This window comes from Geotrypetes seraphini, chromosome 3 (genome assembly GCF_902459505.1).
Source record: "Geotrypetes seraphini chromosome 3, aGeoSer1.1, whole genome shotgun sequence".
Taxonomy (NCBI): domain Eukaryota; kingdom Metazoa; phylum Chordata; class Amphibia; order Gymnophiona; family Dermophiidae; genus Geotrypetes; species Geotrypetes seraphini.
Window position 1 is genome coordinate 286,851,434 of NC_047086.1, and position 21,757 is coordinate 286,873,190.

General features: G+C 41.4%; 1 protein-coding gene across 1 annotated transcript in view; it reads right to left on the reverse strand.

The window, feature by feature from the left end:
* KIF26B (kinesin family member 26B) overlaps nucleotides 1–21,757 on the reverse strand; it is an 841,003-nt gene that overhangs the window by 178,458 nt on the left and 640,788 nt on the right. The window contains exon 6 of the mRNA XM_033938154.1: nucleotides 10,349–10,555. Within this exon, the coding sequence (XP_033794045.1) occupies nucleotides 10,349–10,555 (207 nt within the window). The remainder of the gene's footprint in view (nucleotides 1–10,348; nucleotides 10,556–21,757) is intronic.

Consider the following 21,757-nt stretch of genomic DNA (forward strand, 5'->3'; position numbering starts at 1 on the left):
CGAGAGGAAACGCCACCTTGGACTTGGTCCTAAATGGCATTATGGGACCGACAAAAGAAGTAGAAGTCACTGTCCCGCTGGGGATGAGCGATCACAACATGATCAACTTTAAATTTGACATTGGTAAAAGGGAAACATACCAAAACCTTAACCACGACCTTAAACTTCAAGAAGGGAAGATACGATAGCACGAGAGCCATGGTGAAACAACGGCTCAAGAAAAAGATGGACACAGTTAAAACCGTAGATCAGGCATGGTCCCTACTGAAAAATACTATCACGGAAGCACAAAATCTCTACATTTCGCAAATTTCCAAAGAAAGGAAAACTAAAGGCAAAGGAGAACTGGCATGGCTTACTAGAGAGGTGAAGGAAGCCATACAAGAAAAGAAGGATTCTTTTAAAAAATGGAAATGCACAAAAACAACCAAAGCATGGAACAAACACAAAGATGATCAGAAGAAATGTCAAAAGGCGGTGAGGGATGCCAAAAAGGACTATGAGGAGAAAATAGCACAAGAGGCCAAAAATTTCAAGCCCTTCTTTAGATACGTAAAAGGGAAAAAACCCGCAAAAGAGGCGGTGGGACCGCTGGACAACCAGGGAAGAAAAGGGTACATCAAGGAAGACAAACAAATTGCAGACAGACTAAATTCCTCTTTTGCATCTGTCTTTACGAAGGAGGACACCGCAACAATACCAGAAACAGTGAAAGTGTTCAAAGGAGTAATAGAGGACAGCCTCACCACAGTCGAAGTGGACTTGGAACAGATATACTACCAGATCGACAAACTTAAAAGTGACAAATCCCCTGGACTGGATGGAATTCACCAGAGAATCTTAAAAGAACTGAAGGTTGAAATCGGAGAACAATTGCAAAAACTTGCCAACCTGTCAATTAGAACTGGACAGATACCAGACAACTGGAAGATAGCGAACGTCACGCCAATTTTCAAAAAAGGATCAAGAGGAGAACCGGGTAACTACAAACCTGTGAGTCTTACGTCTGTCCCTGGAGAGATGGTCAAAGCACTGATTAAAGATAGCATAGTCCGGCACTTGGATACACATGACCTGATGAGAGCCAGTCAACATGGCTTCAGGAAAGGGAAATCATGTTTGACGAATTTACTTCAATTTTTTGAGACAGTGAACAAACATATTCATAGTGGAGAACCGGTGGACATAATATATTTGGACTTCCAGAAAGCATTTGACAAGGTTCCACATGAAAGACTTCTCAGGAAACTACAAAGCCATGGAATAGAGGGAGACATACTAAGATGGATAGGCAAATGGCTGGAAAACAGAAAGCAGAGAGTGGGCATAAATGGGAAATTCTCAGACTGTGAGAAAGTGACTAGCGGTGTACCCCAGGGCTCGGTACTTGGGCCCATCTTATTTAACATTTTCATCAATGACCTGGAAGAAGAAACATCCAGTGAGATCATCAAGTTTGCAGACAACACAAAGTTATGCCGGGCAATCAGATCGCAGAAGAATAGTGAGGAACTCCAGAGTGACTTGTGTCAGTTAGAGAAATGGGCAGAGAAATGGCAGATGAAATTTAATGTGGAAAAGTGCAAAGTAATGCATTTAGGCAGAAAGAACAAGGAACACGAGTATAGAATGTCAGGTGCAATTCTGGGTAAGAGCGAACAAGAAAAGGACCTGTTTGTACTGATAGATAGGACCCTGAAGCCGTCGGCACAATGTGCGGCAGTGGCAAAGAAAGCAAATAAAATGTTAGGCATGATAAAGAAGGGAATCACGAGTAGATCGGAGAGGGTTATAATGCCACTTTATAGAGCAATGGTCAGACCACACTTGGAATACTGTGTCCAACATTGGTCTCCCAACCTAAAAAAGGATATAAAACTGCTGGAGAGGGTGCAGAGACGTGCAACGAAGCTAGTAAAAGGTATGGAGAACTTGGTATACGAGGAACGACTTAGGAGACTGGGATTGTTCTCTCTTGGGAAGAGGAGACTGCGAGGGGATATGATCGAGACTTTCAAAATACTGAAAGGAATCGACAAAATAGAGCAGGAAAAAAAGTTATTTACAATGTCCAATGTGACACGGACAAGAGGACACGGACTGAAGCTGAGGGGGGACAAGTCCAGGACAAATATCAGGAAGTTCTGCTTCACGCAGCAAGTGGTGGACACCTGGAATGCTCTCCCAGATGAGGTTATTGCGGAATCCACCATTCTAGGATTTAAAAGCAAACTAGATGCACATCTCCTTAAGAGAGGCATAGAAGGATATGGGTGACTAATATTACGCCAGGTGTACACCTGGCTGGGCCTCCGAGTGTGCGGACTGCCGGACTTGATGGACCGAAGGTCTGATCCGGAGATGGCAGTTCTTATGTTCTTATGAATGAAACCAGTCTAACACTAGTCCACCGAAACCGATGGACTGTAACCAAATCGATTAAAATTCTGTGGTCTATAACAGGTTCCAGGCCAGCCAGGCAGCGATTGGCTGCCCGGAACCTTCTTTCCGATGTCAGAATTTATGTCGGAGGGAAGGCTTGTGGGCCAGCCGCATGCATCATGTGAGTCACTGCACGCGCCCTGGCCAGTCCTTGCATGGAGTTGCTGCTGGATGCTGCTGATGGAGCATGTCGGCTCTGGCGAGGTGGCAGGGTCAGCTTCGGGGTGTGGGGTGGTGCAGTGGACAGGCAGACAGGGAGGACTCCCCAGCGGCTTCAGTGCGGGGCAGGCAGGGATCCCCGACGCTGCCTGCGGCTTTTGTGGATGGGTCGGCTTCGGGGGGAGGGGGCACAAACTCAACACAGAAGGAAGGGAAGGGGCATGAACATGGGGGCACTAACTTGGGACATAGGAGAGAGGGAATAGAAAGGGAGAATTGATGGGCATGAATGTGTGAATGAGAGATGGTGCACATGGGAAAGGAAAATTGGGCATTGAGAGAGAAGAGTGAGGTAGAGATGCATGGGGAATAGAAGGAGAAGAGGGAGAAATGTTGGATATGTTAGTGGAGAGGGCAGATTGAAGGGGATGCAAGGGGGAGGAATGTTGAACATAGTGATGGAGGAATGTGGAATTGTGCTGGAGAGGGGTGATAGAAGGAGAAATGGGCATGGGGCTGGTGGGCAGTGATGAAAAATGCTGCACATGATCCAGGGGATGAGAGATGGAGAAATGTTGGATGTGGCAGTAGAGGGGGTGGGAGAGATGCCTGGATCTCTCAAGACAGATGGACAATGAGAGAGAGAAAGAGAAAGACATTTTGCCCATAGGGGTGGAGGAAAGAGGAAGACAAGTTGGACTCATGGAGGGATAGAGTAGTAGTAGTACCGTTCCCACTGCTCAAGAACTCGCTGATTATTTTATCGAAAAAATCAATAACATTAGGAAAACTTTTACAAATAACTTACAGATTACAAAGGATCATGAGCAGGTTAATCCAGAATCACTAACTTCTAAATGTTCAAGATTTAAAATGCCAAGTCAAAAAGAAATTGAATCCACTCTTAAAACTCTGAATATCAAAGGCTCTAAGGCTGATCAAATTCCACCATTCATTCTTAAGCATTATTTTGACATCCTTGGACCTTTCATTCATACATTAGTTATAGAAAGTTTAAGTCAACATACTGTACCCATGGCCTGGAAAAAATCATACATTCGTCCAATTATCAAAGATAAAAACATTGGCTATGAGGATCCATCCAACTATAGACCTATATCAAACATTCCATTTTTGGCAAAATTGACAGAAAAAGTTGTTTTCAATCAAATTTCAGAGTTTGTAGAAAAAACTAACGTGTTACATCCTAACCAAACTGGTTTCAGACAGCACCATAGCACTGAACACTCACTGATTGGCATGACCACTTCTATCCAATATTTCTTAGATCATCATCAATCGGTGCTGTTAATCTCTATTGACCTTTCAGGAGCATTTGACACGATTGATCATCAACTTCTTCTTGGTAGACTTCAATCTATTGGTGTTACAGATCAAGTTCTCTCTTGGTTTACATCATATTTCATTGATCGTACCTCCACTGTTCTTTTCAATGAATCTTCTTCTAAACCTACACAGATTGCACATGGGGTCCCCCAAGGATCTATTCTTTCGCCTTTACTTTTCAATATCTTTCTTGCACCACTAATGACTTTATGCCAATCTGTAGGCTTTCAAGTTTTTGCCTATGCTGATGATTTCCAGCTATTGCATCCATTAAACAATAATGATACCTCTGAAATCTTAGCGATTAATGAAAAACTTGACCAAATTTATCACTGGCTGGATACAAACAGATTTGCTCTTAACATTAAAAAAACTAATGTTATGCTTTTTTCATGGAAAGATAGTTTTCCTCTTGTTACTCCAATTTCTATTCAAAACGTCCCCCTGCAATCAGTTAATAATATTAAAATTTTAGGGGTGATTTTTGATAATAAACTTCATTTTCATGATCATATTAGTAATATTATGAAAACTACCTTTCATAGACTATGTAAAATTCGATCTATTTCTAAATTTCTATGTTCTAAATCACTTAATATTCTCATTCACTCTTTGGTGATTTCTAAAATCGACTATTGTAATTCTCTTTTCAAAGGAATTGCATTACACGAAATAAAACGTCTTCAAATTATACAAAATGCCTCAATTAAGTTTATAACCAAATCTAGAAAGTTTGACCATGTAACACCACTTCTTAAAAATGCACACTGGCTTCCAGTTATTCATAGAATTACGTATAAGCTTTGTATAATTACCTTCAAAACCCTCTATAATAAGACTCCTGCTTTCTTATTCAAATTATTAATTCCATATTCTGTAAAGAGAATTTTAAGATCTAATGAACAAAACCTATTGACTATTCCTTCGTTGAAAATTATAAATACAAGACAACAATTTATTTTTTCAGTTACTGCACCACAGACTTGGAATGCCCTTCCTATATTTTTAAGGGAAGAACAGGAATTCGGAAAATTTAAAAGTAATTTTAAAACATTTCTTTTCAAGGATGCCTTTGATAACTAATTTTAATATCCTACAACCCCATTAAATTTTATCTTATTATATTTGTTATTTTGTTAACCTTTTGTATTTTCCCTTAATGTTTTCTCTTTACTTTAAAGATTTGTATTTCATTCCTCCTTACCTAATGTTATGAGTATGTTAAATTGACTGTAATTTTGTATTTTTTTTAAGTGCTTTTATTTATTGTGTTGTCACCCAACAAATATAATTTTAAACTGTACATCGCTTAGAAGTATGATTAAGCGATTAATCAAAAAACCTATTAAACTTGAAACTTGAAAACTTGATAGAGAGAGAAAAATGTTGGTTGGGGAAGGGAATGGGGTCTGGAGGAGAGGAAGCTTGCAGGAGGCAGAAAGAAAGAAATATTGGCAATGCAACCAGAGACTCATGAAATCACCAGACAACAAAGGTAGTAAAAATAATTTTATTTTCAATTTAGTGATCAAAATGTGTCAGGAGGTGGGGTCAGGGGCAGAGCTTGGGCAGGTCTGGGGCAGAGCTTGGGTGGGGGAACTCGGTTGGTATTTGTTAGGCTTAGGGGGTACTTGGCTTGAAGAAGTTGAGAAACACTGGTCTATAATATCAAAAGCAGAAGAAATATCTACTATAACTAAAAAAAAAAAAAAACAACCTTTATGAAAGCCTGCTCTACCCAGATCTAGCGTAAAAATGACAAGTTATTGTATCATGTTTGTCCTAAAACCAAACTGATTTTTGTTTCAGATATTATGCAAATCCAAAAATCCCAGCAACTGATCATAAATTACTGTGCTAGGAGATCTTGCTTTAGCACTCTAGTTTCTACCCTCCAGAACAATTTGCTTCTGGACATTTCTCTAGAGATTTCACATAAGAAATTGTGATCAGCTCTGCAAACTTACTATTGTGGCCAGGCTTTTTCCTGATTAAAATAAAAATAAATAAAAAACTAAACATTTCTTTTCCGCCTAAAACCTAGGTGAGTTACATATCAACATACATAATTTCATGTCTAAAGCACACTTTTCACAGTAGATATTAGTTACCCCATCTTCCTCAAATAATTGCTTGTACAAATAGCTGTGTTTTAAGCAGATGATGAAACTGGACAATCCATTTGCATAAATGCAAACTACCTGGTAATGTATTCCACAGCCTTACAGCTGCTATGGAAAATGCTGATGAGCTTGTTGTAACATAACGTGCAGGCTCAACCACCATACACATTGCTGTTTCCGATCTTAATCTCCTGTTGGGTGCATACATTCGCACTGCCTGCTGCAGATACCATGGTCCATATAAAATCTGATGCATCACTAACGGTGACGGGATAATCGTGCGCCAGACACCAGCGCGCCAACAATCCAGCGCAGACAATTCGGCGGAAGACAGAAGCTAACGGGGGACAAAATAATTTTTAAAGAGCTCCGACTGGGGGTTTGGGATGGCAACCCACCCACTTTATTAGTTAGTGTTTGTGCTGCCGTTGCGGGGGGGTGTGGGGGGTGAAAACCCCCCCCATTATAGAGAAAACGGAACTTTTCCTGAAAAAAATCTGAAAAACTTCCGTTTTCGCTATAATGGAGGTTTCCAACCCCCCAAACCCCCCTCCAACAGCAGCGTGAACACTAACCAATAAAGTGGGGGGGTTTCCACCCCAAACTCCCCGTCAGAGCTCTTTAAAAATTACTTTTTCCCCCACGCGCTTCTGTCTTGCGCCGAATTGTCGGTGCTGGATTGTCAGCGCGCTAACGTCTTGCACTCCACTGTCTATGAACCATCACTAACAGTAACTTGTAGTTCAGTGGTCTCAAACTCGTGGCTCGGGAGCCACATGTGGCCCGCCGGGTACTATTTTGAGGCACTCGGTATGTTTATCATAATCACAAAAGTAAAATAAAACAGTTTCTTGATCATATGTCTTTTTAGCTATAAATGACAATATTATTATTAAGACTTAGCCAAAAGGAAAGATTTATAAACTATAAAGAGTTTTACCTCATGCAAAATTGTTATTTCTTTAGTAAGACATTAACTATTTTTTCTGAGGCCCTCCAAGTACCTACAAAACCAAAATGTGGCCCTGCAAAGAGGGTTTGAGTTTGAGACCACTTACTGGCAGCCAGAGTAACTGCTTCAAGATTGTTATTATATGTATGGAATGTTCCACACCCATTAGCTCCCTGGCTACTGCATTATGAATTAATTGCAATGTCTTCATTCTATACTTCATAACACCTAAATATAAGGCATTGCAATAATATAAGGCATTTTGTGGCACCAATGGCTTTCCTTACCAATTTTACAGTCATCGTATAACTTGTGTCATCGCATAACTTGTGTCACCTGTGCACTCATGATTAATTGGTAATCCAACACCAACCCTAACAAACGTGATGTTTAGTCAGTTAAGCCCCAGTCACTCCAGTTGATGTTGTCATTCTTCGACTGCTTCTTAAACCAAAACTCATATCCCTTGTGTCTGTAACAACTGACTAACCATTACATCCTATCTAGCCACGTGTCCTTATATATCCACCGTCCGGGTGTGTCAGGGCCTTTCACCCGTCCCTGCTTGCAACCTGGCACACCCAAGGATCCTACCTAAGTTACAATGTCAAAATATAGATACACAGAAATTATATACTTGCAAAATTATATACTCTCTATTCTATTATGACATTTAAACGAAACTTTACTTGATTGCTGTCTACTGTTGCATTTTAAGAATAAGGCTCCTTTTACGAAGGCGCGTTAACGGCTTTAGCGCGCGTGACTTTCCATCACATGCTAACCCTCGCACTAGCCGAAAAACTACCATCTGCTCATGAGGAGGCGGTAGCGGCTAGCGCAGCTGGCGGTATTACGTGCGTTAAACCGCTAATGCGCCTTCATAACAGGAGCCCTAAATGTCTCTTCCAACTGTATATGCGAGCCAAAGGCTCTTTAAAAAGGTTCAAAAAGGGAAGGGTTTAACGAATTACAATACAACAAATATTATTGGAGACTATGGGCTCCTTTTACGAAGGTGCGCTAGCGGTTTTATCGCACGTACCGGATTAGCACATGCTAGCCAAAAATCTACTGCCTGCTCAAAAGGAGGTGGTAGCGGCTAGCGCACGCGGCAATTTAGCACGCGCTATTCCGTGTGTTAAGCCCCTAGCGTACCTTTGTAAAAGGAGCCCTAAGATAGTGGGAATTATCTAACTAGAGGACTAAGGGCTCCTTTTACGAAGGTGCGCTAGGGACGTAACGCGTGGAATAGCGCGCGCTAAATTGCCGCGTGCACTAGCCGCTATTGCCTCCTTTTGAGCAGGCGGTAGATTTTTTGGCTAGCACACGCTAATCCGGTGTGTGTGATAAAACTGCTAGCGCACCTTCGTAAAAGGAGCCCTAAGTGACTGGGGATTAAGTAACTGGGGACTAGGGACTAAGTGACATGGAACAACAAACGTAATTCTTTCTTTACTATAACATCACAACCATCCAACCGCACACTCACAGGCCAATAATTTTCTTCTCTTCTTCCCACAATCATCAATTCCATTTTTGCCACATTCAGGATCATCCTATTCACACTTGTCCAACAGCATCCATACATTCATCTATCCATGTGTACCATATTTCCTTCCCTATTCCCATCTCTCTTCCTTTCCTAGGGTTGCCAGATTTCCTCTTAAAAAAAAAAGAGGTCACTTGGCCCCACCCTGTTCTGCCCCAGCCTTGCCCAATTCCACCTCCAGCTCTGTCCCATTCCCTCTCTCCCCCCTTTCCCCCTTCATCCCTGGTGTACCATCTCTTCTCCTCCCCCCCCTTCCCCTCCATCCCTGGTGTACCATCTCTTCCCTCTCTCCCCCTTCCCCTCCATCCCAGGTGCACCATCTCTTCCCTCTCTCTCCCCACACTTCCCCTCCATCCTTGGTTCACCATCTCTTCCCTTTCTCCCCCTCCCTTCCCTTCCATCCCTGTGCACTATCTTCTTCCTCTCCCTCTCCTGTGGCCTAACATCTTTCTTCTCTCCTTCCCACATCCTGGCATTACTCTCTCCTTCCCTCCCCCTTCTGTGTTTCCCCCCTGCTCTCATCCCTCCCCACCCCCATCCCCTACCCTGGGCTAACTTAAAACAGCTCCAAGGAGCCCTGCGGCTCCTCTCCCTTCCGCTCACCTTTCCAGTCTCCTTTCAATCTTCTTTTTTGGAGGGGCCCTGACACTACAGCCATTCTCATAGGCTGCCGGTGCTGCCCCAAAGCTTTCCCTATGCCTCGATCCACCCAAGTGGAAATAGGGAGTTGTGGCAGAATGGAGGCAGATAATTGCAGAGGGTAAACTTAAGGCAGCACCGGCAGCTTGTGAGAATGGCTGCCATACCAGGGTTCCTCCAAAAAAAGATTAAAAGGAGACCAGGAAAGTGAGGAGAAGGGAGGCAGAGGCAGCTCTGGTCATGAGATCACAAAAATATTGGGGGTGTTTGGGCACCCACAGCACCCACAGAGCTGGCACCTATGCATACAACACATTCTAATATTTGAATTACTGCCCCTCCTAATGTTTCTTAGTATCACTATTGTAATTATCTTATTGTTGTTATTATTATACTATTGTAACCTAAGTCTCCTTGTGTGTTGCTGTGTCTCTCCCCCCCACCCCTGCATTTTAGCTATGAATTGCTTAGATTTGTTATTGACCATTTTGGTACATCAAATACAGTTGAAATGTTGCAATGTGAAACCTCTAAAAGAGCAAAGTCCAAGTGTAACCTAATTAAATCTTGGCGATGTGAGGTGGCAGACCGATACATATACAAGTTTTCACAGTATATGGATATATATTCTATTTTCATGTTGTGGCTTCAGCAACCTGAGGCAAAGGCTCTTGGGAACATATGGAAGAACCCCTAACCTGAAAAGAAAAAGCATAGAATTTGTTCCTTCCACACTTTACTCTTTCACAGCAAGTGCTCGCAGAAAGGATGACTGGCTCCTTTGAGGATTGAGCAGAGCAGAGCTGGCCTCATTACCATTCATGAATTCCAACATCTTAACAATCAACATGAGCACTAACCAGAAGCATTGCACATATACCAAGCACTGGCCTGGCACTTTATTTCAGTAACTCAGATTTATGGAGACCGTTAATGTTAAGGACGGTTATTTAATACCAGAAAAAGCATGCTACTAAAATCCACAGTAATAAGCTCTGATTTAAGGTGTTTGATATTAATGACAACTGTATCTGATATATAATGTTGTTCCTTCATCAGGACTAAATTAGTAATGAGCAGAATAGCCTGTCCTAGCCTTCTGCAGAAAAGCCATTATTCCAACAAATTGCTTACCTGGGAGGCATCCTGGGGAAAGACTGCATCGAATGCAAACATCTTCGGTGGGACCTGGCTGCCCCTTTTTTGGAAAGCACTGGGACCTCCACAAGACAATGGATCATAAAGAGTAATCTGCTTCTTACGGGGATCGATCTTTAAAAAGGAACTGGAGTCTGAGGTGTCCTTGGCTAGTGTGGAACAAATACGCACCATGACTTTAACCTGTAAGCAAACAGAGAGGATAACACAAGTCAGCACTTTTAAGCCTCAAGTTCATTTTTAAGACTGCAAGTTAGGAAGCTAAAGAAAGTAAAAGAGCCAGTCAAATCAAGTACTGATCTTCACTCTGTATAAATAATCACTTATTCTGCAAAATTTGTACTAAGCTGCGGTAGATGTTTCTACCGTGGTCTGCAGCACTAAATGCTCCGACGTTCATAGAATTCCTATGAGCGTTAGAGCGTTAGTGCCCCAGGCTGTGGTAGAAATTTCTACCACAGCTTAGTAAAAGAGGGCCTTAGTTAGCTCACACTTTTTTTCAGTAGTAAGAACATAAGAATTGCCATACTGGGTCAGACCGCGGGTCCATCAAGCCCAGGGTCCTGTTTCCAACAGTGGCCAACCCAGGTTCCAAGTACTTAGATCAGAAGTGGTAAAACATATTTTATGCTGCTTATTCTAGGAATAAGCAGTGGATTGCCCCAAGCCATCTCAATAAAGGCCTATGGACTTTTACTTTAAGAAATTAGCCAAATCTTTTATAAACACTGCTAAGCTAACTGATTTCACCATATTCTCTGGAAACAAATTCCAGAGTTTAATTATATGTTGTGTGAAGAAATATTTATTCTGGTTCGTTTTAAATCTACTACTTAGTAGTCCAAGGAAAGTTACATTTGAGTACAGTACACAGTTTTTTTTGTTCCCCAATGGCTTATTATCTTAAGGATCATAATTCAAAGCAACTTAAAACACTACCTTAATTTTGCTGGTGTGTATTGTCACTCTAATTACTGGGCTATATCTCTGCTCTACTCCAGTCCTCTCAAGTTTCAAGTTTAATAATAAATTTGATTAATCGCTTAATTTTAATTCTAAGCGATGTACATATTAAAATACAGTGTTGGGGAGACAAAACAGTGCATTACAAAAACAGAATCTTGCAGGGTAATTAACAAACTCAACAAAATTAAACACAGAAGGATAAAGGGGTAGAACTACAAATTATTTGAAAGAAAGCAAGACATTTAAGGAAAAAAAACATAGGGAGGGTAAAGTTAAAAAGCTTCAATAAAATGATAGAGTCGAATTAAAATTGACTAAAATAACTAATTTTCAAATTAGTTCATAGAATTCCTATGAGCGTCAGAGCGTTAGTGCCCCAGGCTGTGGTAGAAATTTCTACCACAGCTTAGTAAAAGAGGGCCTTAGTTAGCTCACACTTTTTTTCAGTAGTAAGAACATAAGAATTGCCATACTGGGTCAGACCGCAGGTCCATCAAGCCTTCTGCAGAAAAGCCATTATCCCAACAAATTGCTTACCTGGGAGGCATCCTGGGGAAAGACTGCATCGAATGCAAACATCTTCGGGAAAACTCTTCAATTTACTTTTAAATTTTTCCAAAGTTATTCAAAACATTATTAATTTTAAAAAGCTCTTCTTTCTTGTGTGCAAGTATAAATACTTAAAAAGTAGGCACACTGCAAAACAATGCCTGTTTATGTGATTCATATGTAGGTGTTCCAGGGGCCATAGTCTGGGAGGAGCTTGGAGACAACTACAATCACTCTAAGCTGTGTGGGAACTCTCCAACTACATTGCTGACGGTGGGCAGTTGTGCATCAATATTGTGTTTTCTATCATTAGGAACAGGCAAGTTCCCTGAAGTCCTATAGAGTTTTCCTGTCCCTCACTATTGAAAATGTGATAGTGAAACAGCACCCCCCACTGGCAAGATTGAAGCTGGAGGACTTCCACAAAACTTAGAGGGAGCAATGGCTGCAATATGTGTGTATTTTATAAGATAGGAAATCATTCTATACGATAGGAGATAATTCTAAAGATAAGAGATAATTCTATAAATTAGTGCCTACACATTCATTTTGTGCCTACATATTCATATTCAACTCTGCCCCCAATACAAAATTCACATTCGGCCAAAAAGTGATTTAAATTTGAATACATATGATTCAGTGCTCTACTGTGCTAAATCCTACTGAAATAAAATTAAGCTTCTTTTATTATTTGTTATGCTAAAGATCAATGTCCATTATTCATATTCAGTATTCGTCTGAATAATATTTTTCATTATTTGTATTTGGCCAAATATTAAAATCTGTTATTTAGTACAGCTCTGCATATACTTACCACTTATGTGCATCAAAGGCACCCATAATTGCTAGTTATGCACAAATGTCCACCAGGCGCTATTCTATAAAGTAGCACCTAAGCGCTGTAAGTGTTAAACTGCGGGGGGGGGGGGTATATATGGGTGGAGAATGGGTGCGCCTTTAAGTCAGTGGTGTAGTAAGGATGCAGGGGCAGTCTTGGTGAGGGTACCAGCATACCTCCTTCTCTCCGCCTTCCCGCTCTTTCCCACCCATTCCCCCCCCCCATTGTAACATGAAATGATTTTATAATTCTGATATGATCTTAAAATATGCTGGGGTTATGAATTTTGAATTTGAGTTATTGCCTGACCCAATAGATCATTTATTCTGAGGGACATAAAGTAAAAATGATATGGTTTTACAATTCTGCTTGGAGTTAAAGTATATTAATTTGATGGATTTAAAAGTGAATTTCTGATGTGGTCTTTGAGCCAGCACAGCCATCTGTTCAGAAAGATGTTAAATGCCCCATTCAATAGAGCACAAAAGAAAGGACTGAGCCATCACCTTCAGAAAGTGTTAAGTACACCTATTCAGATAAGACATAAGACATGAACAGGGTGGATAGCAGAGCTAAACAGACCTTTAACAGGATATAGATCAAACAGAAGCCCTTCATACCAAATTCATCTCTGGACTACTCCAATCAGCAAGATCTATAGAAGCTCATCACACCATTTTAAACCACTCAGACATAGATTCACACCACATTCAGCAAAGACAGTAACAATACTCTGTATTGGGACATCCTTTTAAACCATTGTGATTCAATCATAACACCACCTGAGAACAGAGAAAAAGGCTGAACTGCTATGCACCTGGGTCCAGGGACATAGGATTATATTTTTAGAGCAGGTTTCAACCCTATATATATGAAGTAGAATCCTTTCTCAGAGGGGAAGATGCTCTCTCTTCCTCTGGAACCAGCCTGGATCAAGCTACAATTCATCTTCTCCCTGGATCACCATGCTGTTTCACTAGGCCATGCGGCCTCTGCTCCATTTTAAGGACTATTCACATTGTGAGTAACTTTTTGAATCCAGATAAATTAATCCTTCTGCTTTAGCAACATTTGTCTTGTGCAATCCTATTGTGGCTCAAAAGGTCCCATCTGTAACAGCTTTACCTGCTTGATTAATGCTTTTAAATACATTTTCAGTTTGATTATAAATGTTCTGAGTCTTAGTGCTTGAATAAATATTCACATATATTATATTTAATTATTATTACAGAACTAGGTTTTAATCAAGCGAGCTAACTGTCCCAAAATTAATAGTTCTTTATAATCTAATAAAGAAAAATCCGAACCTTGGTCCAACCCATGTGGCGTACCACAAGGATCCCTATTATCCCCTACTCTCTTCAACCTATACACTGCCTCTCTTGGAACATACCTGGACAATCTAGGCATAACCACCTATAGTTATGCAGATGACATTACCATTCTCATATCTTTTGACCAGCCAAAGACTGCCATGACAAACACACTACACCGAACACTAGAAACAGTAGCGACCTGAATGAAAGATCACAAACTGAAACTCAATCCAGAAAAAACTAAATTCATCCTCCTCGAAAATGACAAAGTCCCAACCATAACCAATATTTAAATCAACTCAACCAACTATCCCATCCAAACCACCATAAAACTGCTAGGAATGACTATAGACAGATGCTGCACCATGCAACCGCAAATAAATAAAACAATACGGAAATCCTTCGCAGTTATGAGTAACCTAAGACAAGTCCGGAAATTCTTTGAAAGAACACAATTCCAACTTATAGTACAATCCCTAATCCTAGGCCTACTAGTTTACTGCAACATTCTATAACTACCCTGCCCGGCCACTATGACCAAACAATTACAAACAATCCAAAACACAGCCCTGAGACTCATCTACTCATTAAGGAAACATGACCATATTACAGAAGCATACATCAATTCACACTGGCTACCAATACAAGAAAGAATACTATTTAAATTCTACTGTATGTTATTCAAACCCTAAATGGAGACAGCCCAACCTACCTGAACAATCGCCTCATACAAACCACCTCAATCAGACATAGAAAACCACACACACCATTCACCCCCCCCACCACCACCCCCCCGCCGATCAAAGAAGTAAAATGGAAAAAATTATACGATGGCCTCCTAGCCACTCAAGCAGCAAAGCTAGATAACCAGATCTCCAATCTACCGATATCTATCCCAGACTACAAGATGTTCAGAAAAGAAATAAATACTACAAGAAATTCCTGAAACAGTCCTAACATCACACTTATTGTCCTTCCTCCATCTTCCCACCACACTAAATCCACTGGACTCCTTTAGAAATGACAAATATTCTTGCATTGTAACCCACCATCTATAATTCTTTTGTAATCCTCCTTGAACCGCAAGGTAATGGCGGAATAGAAATATCTAATGTAATGTAATGTAATAATATATCTCTCTCTCTAAGCCAAAGAGGGCTATATATTATTGGTGGAGTTCCCTTCATTTAATATAATTTTTATAACACCACCACCACCACCACCACCACCACTGTACTTCTAGCTCTTTGCTGGCACAAGCAGAAGGTTGGAGTTGCTGCTCGCGTCGGCAGTGAGGGATGATGCATGGGAAATAGCGGAGAGGCAGAGAGGAGGAATGGTGCCGGCACTCTCATCAAGACTGCCTCTGCCTCCCTTACTACACCATTGACTTGAAAGCACACCATGCTCTGCCCATATATACACCCCCCGCAGTTTCATACTACAGCGCCTAGGTGCTACTTTATAGAATAGCGCCTAGTGCACATTTGTGCATAACTACCAATTATGGGTGCCTTTGATGCGCACAAGTGGTGAGTATGTGTAGAGCTGTAGTGAATAACATATTTTAATATTTGACCAAATACAAATAGTGAAAAATATTATTCGGACGAATACTGAATACCTGTAGCACTTCGCCGGCATGAGGAGCAACTCCAACCTGCTGCTCGTACCAGCGTCAGCTCTCCCTCCAACTTCACTTCTGGGTCCCATGCCTAGGAAGTGACATCAGAGGGAGAGCTGACGCAGGCAGCAAGTTGGTGATGCTGCTCATGCCGGGAAAATTAAAGAGGTATGGGGAAGGTATGGGGCAGGTGGGGTGCCACTGCCCTGGATACCTCTCATCCTCACTATGCCACTGCTTCAAGTGACATGCATAACTTATAGAATACCATCAGTTATCCATGCTTAGTGCATGTAGGCTCACACATTTATACCTGCCAACTTACTGTAATGTGAAAAGGTTTTTAACCCCATTCTGATTTCCCCTAGTATTGCATATATGTCACCCTTAATTCCATCTGATCTTTAATTGAAATGTAATATTTGACAAAGGGAACTTGAATAAATTATACAGTTTTAACATTATTACTTCATTTATTTAAGGAACAAAGTTATCCAACACCCTTATCATCCATGTGAAAAAGTAATCGCCCCCTTAATTATCAATCAAAAACTGAGCGAATTTAATTGATAATTAGATTCAACTGATTGAACATAGCCAGGTTGGATTGCAGGCAGTCCTGTTGAATCTCACTATATATTGAACCTTAACAAGATAGTGAAGTAGTTATCACAAAGTTTCTACAAGACCACTATGCCATGGGGCAAAAGAAATTCAAGAAGAGATAAGAAAAAAAAAGTTCTAGATATATATCAGTCTGGAAAGGGTTACAACAGAACCAAAGTGAGAGCCATTATCTCCAAATGAAGAAGACTTAGAGCAGTGATGAAACTTCCTAGGAGAGGCCGGCCTGCCAAAATTACTCTAAGGTTGCAATGACAACTGATCTGGGATGTCACAGAACTTCCCAAAAGAACATCCAAAAACTGTAGGACTCACTAGCCTCTGCTAACGTCACTGTTCATGACTACAATAAGAAAGAGCCTTGGAAAAAATGAGACTCATAGAAGAGTAGGAAAGTGGAAACTGCTACTATCCCAAAGTAACATTAATGGTCATTTCACGTTTGCAAAAATACACCTGGATGATCCTCTTGAATGTGTCTGAATTAAAGCAGCTCTACAAAGAAGAGTGAGCAAAGATTCCTCAACATCGATGTGAAAGACTAATATCAAATTATAGGTATTATTTCGTTGCAATTATTGCTACTAAAGGTGGTGCACCGGCTATTAAGTTCAGGAAGCAGTTACTTTTTCACATGGGTGATATGGATATTATAGGGGTGTTTTTACCTGATGACTATACAAGTTGCTTAACTTTTGTCTATGGTACTTGATGACCAGTCACTTATCTCTTGAATAAGGTCTGGCCTATGAACTGTCAATGGTCACTTAGCCTTTGACTCCAAATAAAGAAAAAATTATTTTAGGACCATTGCCCAAACAATGTATAGTTTAACTGCTACTGCTAAGACAGAAAGAAAATTGACTCATTTGAGCTTTGGTCCTGGAGAAGGATTTTAAGTGTGCCGTGGACCACCAGAAGAACTAACAAATCAATTCTGGAAGAGATCAAACTGGCTATGTCATTCAAAGCCCAAATGATGAAGTTACGACTGTCTTATTTTGGTCACACAATCAGAAGAAAAAGATCATTGGAGAAGGACACCATATTTGGGAAGATCGAAGGAACCAGGCAAAGAGGGCAACCTGCAACCAGATGGCTGGACACATTGAAAACAACCTTGTGGATGATGCTGGAGGAGCTTACTGGACTAGCACAAAACTGATTTCTTTTCAGATCTGTAATTCATCAAGTCACTAGAACTTGAACACGAATCTATGGCACCTAACTAACTCATTTTATTTAGGATGAACATGATTCAACCATTTCTCTTTCCAGCTTAGTTCAATGACTATAGTTTGTATCCATTGTTTTACAACCATAGGGAACATATCAAAGATATCTTATACTACTGTCATAAAACATCTCTTTGATTTGCTCCATGTCAAGCCTACCCATTTCTACTGGGTTCACCATATACTATGTCTATAAGTATATTAGTCTCAATATTCAGCAGCACTAATCTGAGTAGGTGTGGTTTCTACCCAGACACGTGCCATTGACTAAGTCCATACTCAGAATTTCAGCAGCATAAGATGGAAGAACTGAAAGTACAACTAGAAGCTTTAATTGAGAAGCTAAGGGCTCCTTTTACTAAGGTGCGTTAGGGCATTAACGCCTGGAATAGAGCGTGCTGAATTACTGCACGCACTAGACCTTAATGCCAGCATTGAGCTGGCATTAGTTCTGACCGCGTAGCGCACAGTGTAGCATGCGGTAATATCCTGCGTGCACTAAAAACGCTAGCACACCTTAGTAAAAGGAGCCCTAAGGATTCAAGAAGCACGATTCCAGGAGTAGATGGATGCTTTTGCCACAGCCATGGAAGTGATAGGCCAGTTAGCTGAAAAAACACAGGAGACTGTAAGAGTGCCCGAAGTGAGTTCAAATTCAGTGGCTCCAACCAGTGGCGTAGCAAGGATGAGTGGCACCCAGGGAGGTGGTGCCCCTCTCCTGCCCTCTTCCCCACCCCACCCACCCCTTCTCCATACTTGTTTAACTTTGGCGCAAACAGCCACCAACTTGCTGCCCGCATCAGCTTCAACACTCTCTCTGACATCATTTCCTAGGCACAGGTTCTGGAAGTGATGTCAGAGAGAGCGCCGAAGCTGATGCAGGCAGCAAGGTGGTGGCTGCTCATGCAGAAGTTAAAAAGGTATGGGGAAAGGAAAGGGGTGTGCGTGCGGAAGGGGGAGGAGTGGGAAAGGGGGCAGAGAGGAGAGGGGTGCTAGCACCATGAGCAAGACAGCGCCCAGAGAGAACCACCCCCCCCCCACACACACACACACACATCCCCTTACTAAGCCACTGGCTCCAACACAATTTGCAACTTTATATATACCCAGAGATAAGAAAATTCCACATTTTTCAGGTGCACCAGTGAAACAGGGTGATCCAACTGTAGAAGAATGAATAAAACAGACTAAAACTGCTCTAAAAATTTTAAGGATTCTACCTGAAGATCAGGTAGAAATTGTGAAAGATCATTTGAAAGGACAGGCAAAGAAGAAGACTGATAAATTTATGTTAGTCACTGACTCAAACACTTTAGAAGATGTCTTTGAACTGTTGACACGAGTTTATGGGGATCAAATGCCTATCGCTGAAAGATTACAAGAATTCTATGACCGTAAACAATTATATAAAGAATCCAGGAGAGATTATGCATATGCATAGCCCTGAATATGCATACCCTAGAGGAAAGGAGAGACAGGGGAAATATGATTCAGACGTTCAAATACTTGAAGGGTATTAACGTAGAACAAAATCTTTTTCAGAGAAAGGAAAATGGTAAAACCAGAGGACATAATTTGAGGTTGAGGGGTGGTAGATTCAAAGGCAATGTTAGGAAATTCTACTTTACGGAGAGGGTGGTGGATGCCTGGAATGCGCTCCCGAGAGAGGTGGTGGAGAGTAAAACTGTGACTGAGTTCAAAGAAGCGTGGGATGAACACAAAGGTTCTAGAATCAGAAAATAAGATTAAATATTGATTTAAGGCCGGTACTGGGCAGACTTGCATGATCTGTGTCTGTATATGGCCTTTGGTGGAGGATGGGCTGGGGAGGGCTTCAAAGGCGGGGAGAGTGTAGATGGGCTGGAGTAAGTCTTAACAGAGATTTCGGCAGTTGGAACCCAAGCACAGTACAGGGTAAAGCTTTGAATTCTTGTCCAGAAATAGCTAAGAAGAAAAAATTAAAAACTTTAAATTGAATCAGGTTGGGCAGACTGGATGGACCATTCGGGTCTTTATCTGCCGTCATCTACTATGTTACTATGTTGCTTTATAAGACAAGCTTACAAAGATAGTGGCTCAAGATAATTCATAGATTAATGTAAGGGCAGTAGTTTTGTGTGTTTGATTTATTGTTACCACTAGAGAAAATTGCCTTCTCAGTGGCTGTGCCATAGATTTGTAAATAATATGTAGAAGTTTGCCTTCTGATACTGTTATGGATTAGTAATTAAAATTAGCACAGGTGTACTTGAAATATCCTTTAAAAAATAACAATTGAGAGTGAAAGACAACTAAATAAGTATGTCAAAAATTATTGGAAGTTGTTTAAAACAAGGTAATTTACCATTCACATGAGATCAAATTTACACTGACTACACAATTATAGTTAGTGATAATATTCAAACCTCAAACATGTGCTTTTCAGCTTAATGCCAACTTTGTTCTAGGATAACCAAAACCACAGGTAAGTATTTGACTAGGTGACTTTTAAAACCAACAAGTGTTTCTCAGACCCAAAGTTCAATAAAAATACAGTGGTACCTTGGATTACAAGCATAATCCGTTCCAGAAGCATGCTCGTAATCCAAAACGCTCGTTTATCAAAGCAAAGTTCCCCTTAGAAAATAGTGGCAACACTGACGATTCGTTCCAGAACCTGGGGTCTGTACCTGTCGGGTGCCGGGTGCTGCAGCGCCGTCTCCTCTGTCCGCCTCCTCCATCCGTCATCCGAAGAAGAAACCCACAGTGCCGCTTTGGGGGGATGCCTCTAATGTTCGCCAGCCACCAGAGAACCCCGTAGTGCCACTTCAGAGGGATGCCTCCTCCATCCGCCGGCCAGCCCTCCACGTCGAATTCCCCCGCATGCTGGAGAGCTCCCACCCGAGCCCACGCAGCTGAGCGCCACCCCACCTGCACGCCGTGTACGACATGCACAACGCCGATGATTGATGCTGTGTGTGTCACATGCAACACGCAGGCGGGACGGCACCTGGCCGCACAGGCCCAGACAGAGGCCCTCCAACTTACGGAAGGCACCCGACATGGAAGGCTAGCCGGAAGTCGGAAGAGGAATCCCCCGAAGTGGCGCTTCTTGGGCTGTAAGTGCTCGTTTATCGAGGCAGTGCTCGGTTTGCGAGTCAAAAGTTTGCTGAGTGTTTTGCTCGTTTTGCAAAAAACTCGCAAACCGGGTTACTCGCAAACCGAGGTTCCACTGTACAAAAAATGTATATATGTGTGTACACAAAAATAAAGTATAGTATTTTTTTTTAAACTTATTTTCTTGCATTGGGTACAGCCGAGTTATTGTTCTGCCACCCGTCTAGTACTAGCAGCTCCTCTGAAGATCTGGGTGTTTGCTACTATCCTATCTGCAAACAAATGAAAGGAAACAAAACCTTAATCTCCCTAAATGAATGCAGGTTAATCAGTGTCTTCTTAGGCTAAGGCCATGTATTTCTAACTACATGTGCAAAAGAACAGATAATTCTTTTATCCCTTAGCTGACCCTCTCAGGAACCTCCCCCCCCCAAAAAAAAAAATTAAAAAAATGCTTCTGATATGAAATCAGCTCACAGAGTTTCAACACACACATTCACACAATATCTGAGCTACCTCAGCTTTATCACAGAGCTCTCTGCTTTCCTCTCACAATAATGGTTCTCTTAATTATATAGCAGCTATTATATGCTAAGCTTCCTGCTGGAGACTCTGTTTCTCATTTCTATGATCTCCCTACAGCTCACAGGCTCTGTGCATCGGCCCATCCCCCAAGCAGCCCTCAGTATTTCCTCACCAATTTCTCTTCCTGTTACATTTAAAAGTGGAAAGAAGCCTGTGTAGTGGCAGTGAGCTGAATAAGAGCTAAACCAAAAATGAAAGTCACATTGGCACCTCTTTCCAGTTTAAATATAACTTTCCAAGAAAAAGAAACATTGAAAAGCTTACATTTAAAGACACAGAAATCAGGCATCAATGTGTGCTCACCTTTGAGTTTGTCTGGCACATGCACACAAGGGCTAAGCTTACCACACAGTTCTCATGCACATGTGCCAAGCATGTTCCTCCTCCTTAACTTCCTAATGCTTGATACTAACAGCATGCATATAATTTGCATGCCATTAGTCTTGAGCATTGAGAAGTTATTTTGCTGTGCTATTCTCGTGGTATTCTTGGAACTGTTCTATACAGCACTGGAGTTTTGAGCATTGGTCAATGTATCCTGAATAGGGTTAC